This window comes from Zingiber officinale, chromosome 6A, assembly GCF_018446385.1.
Source record: "Zingiber officinale cultivar Zhangliang chromosome 6A, Zo_v1.1, whole genome shotgun sequence".
NCBI classification, from domain to species: Eukaryota; Viridiplantae; Streptophyta; class Magnoliopsida; order Zingiberales; family Zingiberaceae; genus Zingiber; species Zingiber officinale.
In genome coordinates, this window is record NC_055997.1 from 115,686,037 (window position 1) to 115,698,789 (window position 12,753).

The following is a 12,753-nucleotide window of genomic DNA, read 5'->3' on the forward strand; positions in this document are numbered from 1 at the left end:
AAAAAGTGTTAAAAGTACTATTGTTAAAAATCCGCTCAAAGACAACATTTAAAAAGCGTTATCATTTTTTTACAAAGACAATGCTTTAAAAGTGTTGTCATTTTTCGTAAAAATAACATTTTTACAATATTTATAATATTTATAAAACGTTGTCTTTTTTTCAAATACAATTCTTTCAACAAAAGATAAATATATTTAAACTATTATCTATTATATTTACACCATAAATTTTTTTAATTAAACTCTTATAAACAATACCAATTAAAATATCATAAAAATAATCAATCTTCTTATTATTGAACCAGAAATGTGTCAAAATGTGTCATACAATTCAAATGAAAAATATGTATATAATCCATAAACTTTGAATCCATGTTAAGCCTATACAAAAGTAAAAAATCCTTCTTGAATTGCATCTTTCAAATAATATTGTATCTTTTCAGAGAATGATCATAAATCCTGCTTGCTCTTTGCTTTGAATATGATAATATTACATCTTCTCGGAGAATGATCACAAGTTCTTTTCATTTTACTTTGAATCTGGATTTAGTCATAAGCGTCTACAGTGTGTTTGCAAAATTATCAATCACCATCAAAACAAGCAATATTCCACAAATTATGACCTGGAAAAGGAAATTGACGAAAACAATGATTATAAGGTGCATTTGATCAAAGAAACAAGTTTGCACAGAGCTCTTGCCTGCCACTCTCAGGTTACACCAACAATAGTTGTACGTAGTAGTAACAAGCCAACAAATGCTTCAAATTCCTGGAGAAAAGAAGTTAATGATAGGGCAACATTAGATATTCAAGAGTTTCCACCAAGTGATGACATTGCAGGCCTAAGCATTGGGGAGAGGTCGGTGCAAGCAAGAGACAGTTCCAACATTTGCAGTGCTTTCTCCTTTGAGTAGTTGGAGCCAAGACTTTGGTCAACTAATTCAAGCAAATTTCCATGCTCTTGCAAAACATAAGCCTGTAAAATGGAATGGATTATTGAGATCCAGTAAGATTCAATAACAGAACAGTCTATTGTTTATTAAAAAATTCTTATTTTGAGAAAGAAACGAGAAGATGCCAATTAGAATTTGTACACATGTATCAAACAATCTAGATGAAAAGAAACCTAAGTTCAATGGAAATGAAAATGAGAATGCAACATAAAAATGATTTTCTCAGAGGAGGGAAAGGTTAAGAAGTGAACAAGATCTGTAAAACTGCATTGACTTACACATTGTTTGATACGACTGCAACCATAGTTAATTAGATGCCTAATTGACTAAAGCAAATTAAACGAGAGACTAATTAGGAGCATGTCTGTGTAAAAATTGCAAGCAATAAAATAATTGTATAGTTTTATAACACTAAATCATTTTATTTATTCCTAAATAGTTTGGTTCAAACTAATCTGTCTGATTACAATTAGCTTGCAATTATTTTATATTATTGTGTGAACTGATTCTAAATATTTGTTTTATTACTCTTTTCAACTTTTGAAGTCTATTTTCTAGAACATGAAAATGTTCTAAGAAGATTTTTCTAACTAAACTAACCGTACAGAGCAAATTTGGTTATGATTAGGAAATAATGATCTATCAGGAAATATCTCACATCAATGAAAAGAAAATAAAAATAATTCCTTATCAATCAAGAAAATAAACAAATTCCTCCTTGGGCCTATAATTAGTGTTGCTCATCCACTGACAATTTCTAATGTTACCACACCAAAACCGTATACATTGCTTTGTCTGTCAAGTAACCTCTCATTGCATACTCTGGAGCCCTCTGCAAGAGTTATAAAGTTAACATAAGGTTAATATGATGCCTTCATTTCAAAAATGTAATATATACAACTCAATTCAGAGCAATATATACAACTCAAAGTTTGCATACTCTAATTCAGATCAATATATACAACTCAATATGATGCCTTCATTTCAAAAATGTAACTCTCTCAATGAACCTATGTCATTAAATTCCATTATCTGGATATTACAAATAATCTAAAGTTGAAATACCATAAGAGAAAGCAATGAACAAATATGCACAAATATTCACAACTTTTGGCAATAGCAAGCCTTTTTTATATATAAATGAAATATGCACAAATATTCACAAATATAATAATGCAATTCATGGACATGCATCCTGCATAAACTATATATCAATTTTCCAATTTTAAAGGATGCCCAAATACTTACATAGAAACATGACATTTTGCAAGGAAGTTAATGTTGTAGAAAGTGCTGACCATTTCAAGATGATTAGGTATTATAATGCCTAACGTGCTATGTGCAAGTCATGGCAATCTCCCTTTTAGATTAAGAGAATAAAATGTAAACCCAGTGGCCTCCCATTAAAGAGTAAAGTTCCAAAGGTCAATGCTAAAGAATCCAAGCGAAAATTGATTGGCATAGGCATAAATTCTGTACCAGATCATCCCTATCAATCAAATTTAGATCAACATCAGAAGAGGAAAAAAACGTCTTTCAAAACATAGAACAACTTTTAAGGGAAAAAATGACCTAATTGACCAAATCCCTTTTCTGGGAGCACAGGAGCCAGCCTCGGTAGAGCTCCAACTACAGTCATTGCCCTGTGCTTCCTGTAAAGGGAAAACAAACCAGAAATTTTGAAGACCCCAACCTACGCAGCTGGAAATGGACAAGGATGAGCGAAAGGAAGCTTGAGAGTACTTGGAAGAAACGGGAAAGCAAGGTGAACGGATGAGAGAGACGTTGAAAGAGACGTGAGGAACTCGGGAAGGGCCATTCCTGGCGAAGGATTGGAGAGGGAAGATTGCCGGGGAAGAAACCGTCGCGGCTGTCGCCATTGGCAGAGATGGGTTTTGGGGTGGAGGAGGGATTTTGTAGAGATGGGTTTTATTGGAGTTTTGGAGGCTAGGTTTTTCGTTGACATGAGTTTTGGCGGAGATGAGTTTTCGGGGAGGCAGTGGGTTTCGGCGGAGGAGTTAGGGTTTCATGCATTTTGGTGGTGGGTTTCGGCAGAGGAGCGTTTCAGGGAGTTTTGGCAAAGGAGGAGCATTCGTGGGTTTTGTCTTGGCAGAGGAGGAGCGTTCGGTTTTGGGCGACACTTTGTTAAAAAAGTAAATTGCTTTTCCCCCCTCCCCTGACACGCGCACCTCCCCTCCCCCCTCTCTCTCTCCCCTTTAAATGTCTGTTCTGCCCCTCTATCTTTTTTGATTTTTTTTTGATTTTTTTAGTTTTATTTTTAAATTTAATTTAATTTATTAATTTTTTCATTCATAGTTATATATTTTTAAATTTCTATTTAATTTTAATTTTTTAATCAATTTTATTTATTATTTTTCATTAATACTTATATATATTTATTAATTTATTTAGTTTTATTTTTTAATTAATTTTGTTTATTATTTTTCATTAATACTTATATTTTTAAAATTTTATTTAAGTTTTATTTATTATTTTTTAATATTTATTTAGTTTTATTTCTTTAATTAATTTTGTTTATTATTATTATTATCAAATTTTTTAAAATTTTTTATTTTATATAATTTTTAAATTACTCTTTTCCTGTAAATTATCTTTCTAATTTGATACTTAAATTATCCCTCATCCAACTATTGACACATGTCATAATCTTCTCTTCCTTTAAATTATCCCTCCCTCCAACCATTGACACATAACACATGTCAGAATCTCTCACCCTCTTTAAATTACCCATCCTCTAACCATGTCAATGATTCGAGGGAGGGATGATTTAAAGGGAGAGAAGATTATGACATGTATCAATAGTTGGATGAGGATAATTTAAGTGTCAAATTAGGAAGGTAATTTACAGGAAAGGAGTAATTTAAAAATTATATAAAATTAAAAAAATTTGATAACAATAATAATAAATAAAATTGATTAAAGAAATAAATATTAAAAAAATAATAAATAAAATTAATTAAAAATAAAACTTAAATAAAATTTTAAAAATATAAGTATTAATGAAAAATAATTAACAAAATTAATTAAAAAATAAAACTAAATAAATTAATAAATTAAATTAATTAAAAAATAAAAACTAAATAAAATTTATATAAAACTGAAAAAAATAAGTATTGATAAAAAATAATAAATTAAATTAATTAAAAAAGAAAATTTAAAATATACTGAGAGTTATTTTTAAACAAAATTAATTAAAAAATTAAAACTAAATAAAAATTAAGTGAAATTAAAAAAAAAAGGAAAAAAAAGAGGAGGGGGCTACATGCGTCATTTGGCAGGGAGAGAGGGAGAAGAAGAGGGGGTGTGTGTCAGATTGGGAGGGGGGAAAAGCAGCTCTCGTTAAAAAATTGCGCGGTGTGCCTATCAAACAATCTGTATAGAATAGACAACGCTTATAGAGTTTCCTTTGATTAAAAAAAAAAATCATGTATAGATACTGTTTTTTTTTTAAAAAAACGTTATTTTTATCAAGAAACAAAAAAAAAAAATTATTGACAAGGGTGTTAATTAAAAGCGTTGTAAAAATAAAGATAATATTTTAAAAAAATATTATCTTTTTAGTATTATGTAATCTCATTTTTTTTAAGTATATTTCCGTTTTGGTTGGAGATATTTTTTTATAGTGTCACTATAGTGTCTGTGCATGTATTTCAAAATATACGTACATTTTCTAAAACGTCTTAAGAAAAAACAAGTCGAAAAGTATATCTGACATCTTTATTTAAACAAGCACATAAATCTCTATGATGTGACAAGTTCGAAGCTTCTAAATTATTATTTAGTTATTAAACATTCTCTGCTGTCGTCAGTACAAACTTCCAAAAAAATACAGTAAGATATGTATATGTGTCTCGTCGTAGGCTGACTAGAGGTTACTCAGCAGGGACGTCATCAACTTGGTCATATTGAATGGAGCTATCGGCCTATTCTTCACTCGGTATTATTGTTGTCGGAGAGGTGTATTGCGTCCGATCGAACATAAGGTTTGATCGACCAAGACGGTGGATCAGATAACTTAACTTTTGGCTTTTAACCTCGGCTACAAGCACAGAGGACAACTGCACAGACCATCCACAATCTACATTTTCCTCATCCGCCCAACTTTACGATTTTAATCATTTGATTTTACCCTCACATCAGCCCATTTTCACTCTTTGATCCATTTTTGGAGGATTCAATCTTTATCACTCTATTAGAGTGGATGGATGGTATAACATTAGTTGATTTTCAATTTATCTATTTGATTTCTGCCAATTGATACCCAGACATCTACAACGCATTCCCATTATAACACATTGTCAAAATATTTGAGGTTCACTGTCATATACTCATTATAATATTTATAAGTCTCACAATACACTTAATTATTTTAAAACTATATCATATTAGATAAATATATTTTAAATATATTTTAAAATATTAAAATTTATAATATTTTAATAAATAAAATTTAAAAAAATAAAAAAACACACATGGGTGGGCCAACCTGGCTAACCCACCCCAGGCTGGTCCACCCCATATTTACTTAAATGCGTTCAAAGTGAAGAGGCTGGTCCACCCCATATTTACTTGAATGTGTTCAAAGTGAAAGGGGTGTTGTAACACCCCTTCATAATAATGTTAACGCTAAAAGGAGTATTATAATAATATATCTATCGTGGGTGCTTTAATAAATAAAATAGATTAATCTGCAATGTTATAATATTTAAATAAATGCATCGCCAGCATTTTAACAAAATTTATTAAACATTATTTTAAAAAACAAAATGGATTGAATAATTCAATTTATAAATTGTTTTTCAGAAGAAAAATAATTTTCATTGAATCAAATTTTTTACGGATAAACTTATATAAAAATCTAAGTTACTGTTTAGAAAAATCAAAGATATCAAAATTTATCATTTAAATAGAATAAATCAAATCGTTATAATATTGATTATAGAATTAATCATTTTTTTTATATAAAGCGTGGATTGATAGTATAGCATTAGTTGATTTTGAATTTCTGCATTTGATTTTTGCCAATTGATACCCAGATATTTTAATAAACAAAATGGATTAATAAGCAATGTTATAATATTTAAACAAATGCATCGCCATCATTTTAACAAAAATTATTAAACATTATTTTAAAAAATAAAATAGATTGAATAATTCAAGTGATAAATTGTTTTTTTTTCAGAAGAAAAATAATTTTAATTGAATTAAATTTTTTAGGGATAAACTTACATCAAAATCAAGTAAGTTACAAAATTATCACAAGATTTGGAATCTGTCAATGTTCCTTAAATCAAACTGATATAATATCATTTTTTATTATAAGTTAATTGATAATAAGCATATTCTAAATTTATAATATATTTTTTTTATCAATTAATAACATATCAATTGACGTTACACTGGGATAAAATATTTTTTTATAATTTATCTATTTAAATTTTTCTTATGAGACCGTTGACATTTAACTGATACGACGAAAAGAACCTATATGACATGAGTCAATTATTACGGTGTAGGTCAAAATTAAGATGGTTAATATCATAACTTAAGCGAGGCTCAATTATATCCGGAGGGGAAGTGGTTCATCGGTCGATCGAAGATTCTCTTGTCCGATTGACCATCTGAGTAAGCGAATATAGTATAACACGGTCGATAGGAAAACAAGATAAACGGGTTGGGAGCTCGAGCCGAGCGGGCCCCGTCCGGCTCGGAGAAGGGCATTGACATTATATACAATAAATCGATAAAATGATAAAAGAGCAAACAACAAATAATTAATAAAGAAAGGAGAAAACTAAATAAAACACTCTATCTATCATTAAATGGGAAGAAGACAAGACAAAGACATCCTCTATCGGTAATCAATAATATTAAACAGAAGAATATGAAAGGTTGCCCGAAAAGGTATTGATCCTGTCCGAATCAGGGGTCAACGAACGCTGGGGACGTGGTGCTCCCTGCTGGATCCTCGAGTGCTCCGGCGAACCTGCAACAAAACCGAGCCGGGGGGTGTCCCGGCGACGACCCTCCGACGCTCAAGTCAGGCGAGGAATGGATGAAGAAAGTGGCTGCAGAATGAAGACTCACGTACCTCCGGTGAAGAAATGGAGACCTTATATAGACCTCTCCAAGAAGCCTGGGCGCGCCAATCGAAGCAATCTCCTGTTTTCGACCATGCCCAGGTATGGGTCTGTCAGAAGGGCATCCATGAGGCCATACCGCTACTGTATCAACCTCTCCATGATGTGACGGCAAGATCTTCTATCGTGAAATTCTGTGTACGGCATAATCATTAGACATGCCTCTGCTGACATCCCATATCTCGAGCCGAACGAATAGGCCGCTCGGCTAACCTTTGTATCCTCGCCCTTATCCTGGCCGAACGGACAACCCGCTCGACCCCTCGGTTCCACCCGTTCGGCCATTCAATTCCAGCCGGGCAGAAACCCAAGCTCGGTTATTTAGTCCTCCCACCTCTGCTCGGCGCGGCCATTAATCGCTTAGTCAGCCCTCCATCTGTCCTCAAGCTGAGACCCTTCAGGAAGTGGATCCCCCATTCTTACCGCCGGATCACTTGCCTCCCCTTTAAGTCTAGTCGAAGGAGGCAGTGAGTCCGACTGACTGGACTATGTGTCCGAGCGGACGGTCGTCGCCTTTCCGCCGCTTATAATATCCCTGGTGCCGTTCGGCCCTTCTGCCAAATTCAGCCGCTCGGCTCGCTCGGCTCGCTCGGCTCGCTCGGCTCTTCGTTTTGGTTGTCTTGTCGCTCAACGTGGATGTTTGCTTGTCAAAATCTTCTCGAAAACCACGCAAATCCTCTTCATTAAACCGAAGCATGCGCGGTATGGGCGCCTTAATTGCGCCTGGTGACAGAGCGCCACGTGGCTCTTCTTGTGTGGCGGTGATGATTCGTACGATGGGACGCCGATTACTTTGAAATGGACGGTTAGATGATGACCTCGTCTCTCGTGACCTGCATCCGACGGCGGAGGCCGACCAGCCTCTGCCGTATAAAGCCTCCGTCTACTTCCTTCGCCGCATGCTTGCTTGTGCGTTGTCCTTCCGCCTCTTCTTCTGCTGCGACCTCCGACGATCCAGTTCCTGTTTTTCGGCGGCTACCAACCCACCGGTGATCTTTTCCGCCCGTTTCCTTCTCAGTGAGTCTTCTTCCTTCGTTTACAAGGTCCTCCCAAGTCGTTTTGCCTCTTTCGTTCCCGTTCCTCTGGTTTCTTGCCCTCTTATTGCTTCTCCGAGATGGCAAGCTCCTCTGAGCCCGCTGTTGCTGTTCATGGCCCTTGGTATATGACCATGGAGAGTCGGTTTGATGAAGAGGGCGCTCGGCGTCTTGTTCGGACGTATGGGATCCCTGATGACCACGAAATAATTATAGCCGGCCCGTCCGATCGGCCCCATAACCCGCCGATCGACACCATTTGCTTTTTTTAGACCAATTCCAGGGCGGCCTTAGATTTCCTACCCATCCATTCATTTTGGAGGTTTGTAATTATTTCCGCATCCCGCTCGGCCAACTCGTGCCAAACTCCTTTAGGTTGCTGGGCGGGGTGGTTGTCCTCTTTAAGCTGCATAGTATCCCACTTGACCCCAAAATATTTCACTTCTTCTTCTACCCCAAACAATCCGAGTTGGGCACTTTCATTTTCCAGAGTAGAATAGGCTTTAAATTTTTCGATAATATGTCGACCTCCAACAAGCACTGGAAGGAATTTTTCTTCTACATCCGACTTCCCGAGCGGCCAGCATTTCGAACCAAATGGCAGACCGCCGTGCCGACCCAGCCGGAGCTCGGCAAATTCAGAAGCAACCTGGCATACCTTCATGCGGCGAACTGGTTGTCCGGTCAGCGGTACAAGATCGACCAGTTGCTTCTCAAGGGGGTGTTGTATATTTTCGGATTATCTCCCGTTCGGGCCAATCTCCCCTACCGCATGAGTAAGGACTTTTTACTCTCCTCGCCTTTTTTTGTCTAACTGATTTTAATTTCTTCTATTGCAGCTGAAGTCATGTGGCGCTCCAAAGCTACCGCTCATCTGAAGTTGAAGGCCGTGGAAATTGAAGCGGCCACCAAAAAAGCTCGCGGCGGGTCTTATCCCGGCCAGGCACAGAGAGGGGACGCATCCGAAACAAAAGTTACCTCGGCCGCAACGGAGGTTGAGGCGGATCCGCTTCCTCTGCTCCAGTGGAGTCCCTGTGTCGGGGATCCCCACGGAAGTTCAGTAGCCACGAGACTCCGCCTTCCGCGACCCAAGAGGGCGGACCCGCGCCGATCGGGGTAGCCGCGGATCGCCGTCGCATATTGGGACTCCAGCGGCCTCGCCTCCCTCGGGTTCTCCTCCACGAACTCGCCGTCGCGTTGGGTGAAACCTCTACCATAGGGGAGTCCTCGCCAGGCGATTGCGGCCGAGGAAGCGCCGACCGCCACCCGACCATCAAGACTACCCTTCGATTTCCATCGGAGGAATATTTACTGTCCACCGATCGGCCCGCCCCGCTCATGAAATAACCCTGACGGGTCCGCTCGCCAAGCTCTTCGAGGATGCCCAGATTCAAGTGGCCCTCATGACGCCCAAGCAGCTCGGCGATAACAACATGCAGCAGGCCACTCGGGTGAATTCATTTTTCTTTCTGTGCCATGCTACTGTTCGGTTCCCCATCGGCTAGCCGAGCTGGAGGATCTCCTAGAGAAACTCCAAGTGTCGGGGGGTCCATCGGCCGAGCGGGAGAAACAAGCCCGCGAGGCCGAACAGAAGAAGGCCGCCGACCTGTCTACAGAGGTGGCTCGGCTAGAGGGCCAAATCAAGAAGCGCGAAGCGGATGCCAAACGCGCTACTGCCCGGAAGAAGCGAGCGATAGCTGATCTGGACAAGATGAAAGTAGATGTCCGTGCGCTAGATCAGCGATCCAAGGATCTGGAGGCCCAGCTGAACGCCGAGCGGGAGGTCCGTTCGGCTGAACGCACAAAAGCTGAGATGGACTTGAAGGAAGTCCGAGATTCCTTAACTGCCTCCCGGGCGGTGCTTAAAAAATATAAGGAGGGAGAGCCGAGTCGCTTAGCAGCAGCGCGCCAAGAATATCTCCACTCGGAACGGTTCGGCGCAAAATTCGGCGACAACGTCTCCTCCACTTTCGCCGAGGCGGTCAAGGTCACCATGGCGTATTTGAAGAAGGGTGGCCACCTTCCTACGGGAATGCATATTCCCTCCTCCGACCTGGCGGCCATGATTGATGATATCCCGGACGCCTTTTTTAATTTTGAAGACCCGGAGTGAGGCGAGTTCTTTCGAGTGCCTTCTGTATTTCCTCCGCTCAGCGGATGCAAAAAAAATTTTTGTACGTGTCGTTCGGCCTCCTTATGTTCCTTTGCTTGTATTTTTTGTTTGTCCTTCCTTGTCTCCTTTTAGTGTGTTGCTGCTTATTCGTAGAATCAGTTGGACTCCCCTTGTTTCCTACTAATCGACCGATCGGGTTAATCAATTGACTTGTTTCCTCAAAATCGTTTAGTGCTTGGCTATACTGTTTGCCTTCAGTGAATGCGAAGTGTTGGCAAACCGACGGCCGATCGGCCTTAATCAATCTCCCGATCTTTTACGACGGTGCTCGTCGGTCTCCCGCTCGGAGGGTTTATAGACGCCGCTCGTCTCTCGATCTTTAACGACGGAGCTCGTCGGCGCGGATGTTTATAGCCGATCGGCGCGGCTCTCGATCTTTAACGACGGTGCTCGTCGGTCTCCCGCTCGGAGGGTTTATAGACGCCGGCTCGTCTCTCGATCTTTAACGGCGGAGCTCGTCGGCGCGGATGTTTATAGCCGATCGGCGCGACTCTCGATCTTTAACGACGGTGCTCGTCGTTTCCGCGGTTTTTTATCTCTCGATCTTCGTTCATCCGCCCGGGGTTTATAGCCGCCGGGCCGGCTCGATCTTTAACGACGGTGCTCGTCGGTCGCGGAGGTTTATAGCCGCGTCTCTCGATCTTTAACGACAGAGCTCGTCGGCGCGGATGTTTATAGCCGATCGGCGCGGCTCTCGATCTTTAACGACAGTGCTCGTCGATCTCCCGCTCGGAGGGTTTATAGACGCCGGCTCGTCTCTCGATCTTTAACGACGGAGCTCGTCGGCGCGGATGTTTATAGCCGATCGGCGGCTCTCGATCTTTAGCTCGTCGGTCTCCCCGGAGGGTTTATAGACGCCGGCTCGTCTCTCGATCTTTAACGACGGAGCTCGTCGGCGCGGATATTTATAGCCGGTCGGCGCGGCTCTATGGTTTAACGTCTGGGCTAGACGGTCTTCCGCTCGGAGGGTTTATAGACGCCGGCTCGTCTCTCGATCTTTAACGACGGAGCTCGTCGGCGCGGATATTTATAGCCGATCGGCGCGGCTCTCGATCTTTAACGACGGTGCTCGTCGGTCTCCCGCTCGGAGGGTTTATAGACGCCGGCTCGTCTCTCGATCTTTAATGACGGAGCTCGTCGGCGCGGATATTTATAGCCGGTCGACGCGGCTCTACGGTTTAACGTCTGGGCTAGACGGTCTCCCGCTCGGAGGGTTTATAGACGTCGGCTCGTCTCTCGATCTTTAACGACGGAGCTCGTCGGCGCGGATGTTTATAGCCGATCGGCGCGGCTCTCGATCTTTAATGACGGTGCTCGTCGGCGCGGATATTTATAGCCGGTCGGCGCGGCTCTACGGTTTAACGTCTGGGCTAGACGGCCGTTAAGGCTAATTTTAACTCTCCCGTTCGGCGCAGCTTTAAAATATACAATTAGCACCATATTACACCACTTTGCTTCCCGCACATGGCCTTCGGTTTTTGTGTCGATGCTTGGGTATCGTACGCCCGGCCGAACGACACAGGGTCTTCCGCATTGAGCATTTTGGCTCGGATAATTTACCTCCGTCCGAACGGTACGGGGCCTTCGATTTTTCTTGACGATGCCTTATATTTATTCTCTTTCATCCCGCCCGGTAAGGCTGGAGGTGATTTGCGCTCCACGGCCTATCTAGCTGCCGACCGTCCTCGTCCTCCAAATAATACGCGCCTGAGCGGAGCTTTTCGATGATTTTGAAGGGACCTGCCCACGGAGCTTCAAGCTTGCCAACGTCGCCGACCGGCTTGATTTTCTTCCAGACGAGGTCGCCGACCTGGAAGGATCGGGGAATGACACGCCGATTGTAGTTTTGCTTCATCCGTTGACGATACGCCATCAGCCGAACGGCTGCCTTGGCTCGCTCGGCGTTGCTTCCATCGTAACATTGGACCCGGACGGACTCGACGCCGACTTCAACCGGGATGACTGCTTCGCCGCCGTACACCAGATGAAAAGGTGTGACGCCCGTCGCCTCCTTAGGAGTCATCCGGATGGCCCATAAAACGCCCGGCACTTCATCCGGCCAACTTCCTCCCACGTGGTCGAGCCGAGCGCACAGCATACGGAGAATTTCCCGGTTGGCTACTTCGGCTTGACCGTTGCTTTGGGGTTAAGCCACGGACGTGAAGTGTTGCTCAATGCCATAGCTTTTGCACTAATCTTCTAGCACCTTCCCTGTGAATTGCCGCCCATTGTCGGAAACCAATCGGCGAGGGATACCGAACCTACAGATGATGTGTTGCCATATGAATTTTTTGACCATCTGTTCGGTGATCCTGGCTAGTGGCTCGGCTTCCACCCACTTGGAGAAATAATCGACCGCCACCAGCAAAAATTTCCTCTGCCCGATCGCCATCGGAAATGGACCCACGATATCCATTCCCCATTGATCGAAC

The 12,753-nt window shown here is 41.3% G+C and overlaps 1 protein-coding gene across 4 annotated transcripts; it reads right to left on the reverse strand.

The window, feature by feature from the left end:
• Positions 1–261: 261 nt before the first annotated feature.
• On the reverse strand, positions 262–3,097 carry LOC121997603 (probable LRR receptor-like serine/threonine-protein kinase At1g07650). Of its 4 annotated transcripts, none has more exons than XR_006116311.1 (5): positions 2,697–3,097; positions 2,526–2,605; positions 1,739–1,785; positions 701–976; positions 262–623 (listed from the first exon to the last, which is right to left on the reverse strand). XR_006116311.1 is itself a non-coding variant. In XM_042552104.1 (4 exons), exons 1-4 carry the CDS (start codon positions 2,831–2,833, stop codon positions 809–811), a joined length of 465 nt encoding a protein of 154 aa, XP_042408038.1. In that variant the 5' UTR covers positions 2,834–3,097; the 3' UTR covers positions 637–808. The 4 variants fall into 4 exon arrangements, 1 of the variants encoding a protein (XP_042408038.1); XR_006116310.1 differs by having other exon boundaries at positions 1,721–1,785; XR_006116309.1 differs by having other exon boundaries at positions 1,706–1,785.
• Positions 3,098–12,753: the final 9,656 nt, after the last annotated feature.

What these genes read in the sequence shown, in the direction of transcription:
- LOC121997603 (XM_042552104.1), bottom strand. Translation starts at nt 2,833, where the DNA reads ATGGCGACAGCCGCGACGGTTTCTTCCCCGGCAATCTTCCCTCTCCAA. An exon ending in TGCTTTCCCGTTTCTTCCAA is followed by an intron (nt 2,606 to 2,696) that starts GTACTCTCAAGC and finishes TTCCCTTTACAG; the next exon opens with GAAGCACAGGGCAATGACTG. An exon ending in AAAGGGATTTGGTCAATTAG is followed by an intron (nt 1,786 to 2,525) that starts GTCATTTTTTCC and finishes TAACTCTTGCAG; the next exon opens with AGGGCTCCAGAGTATGCAAT.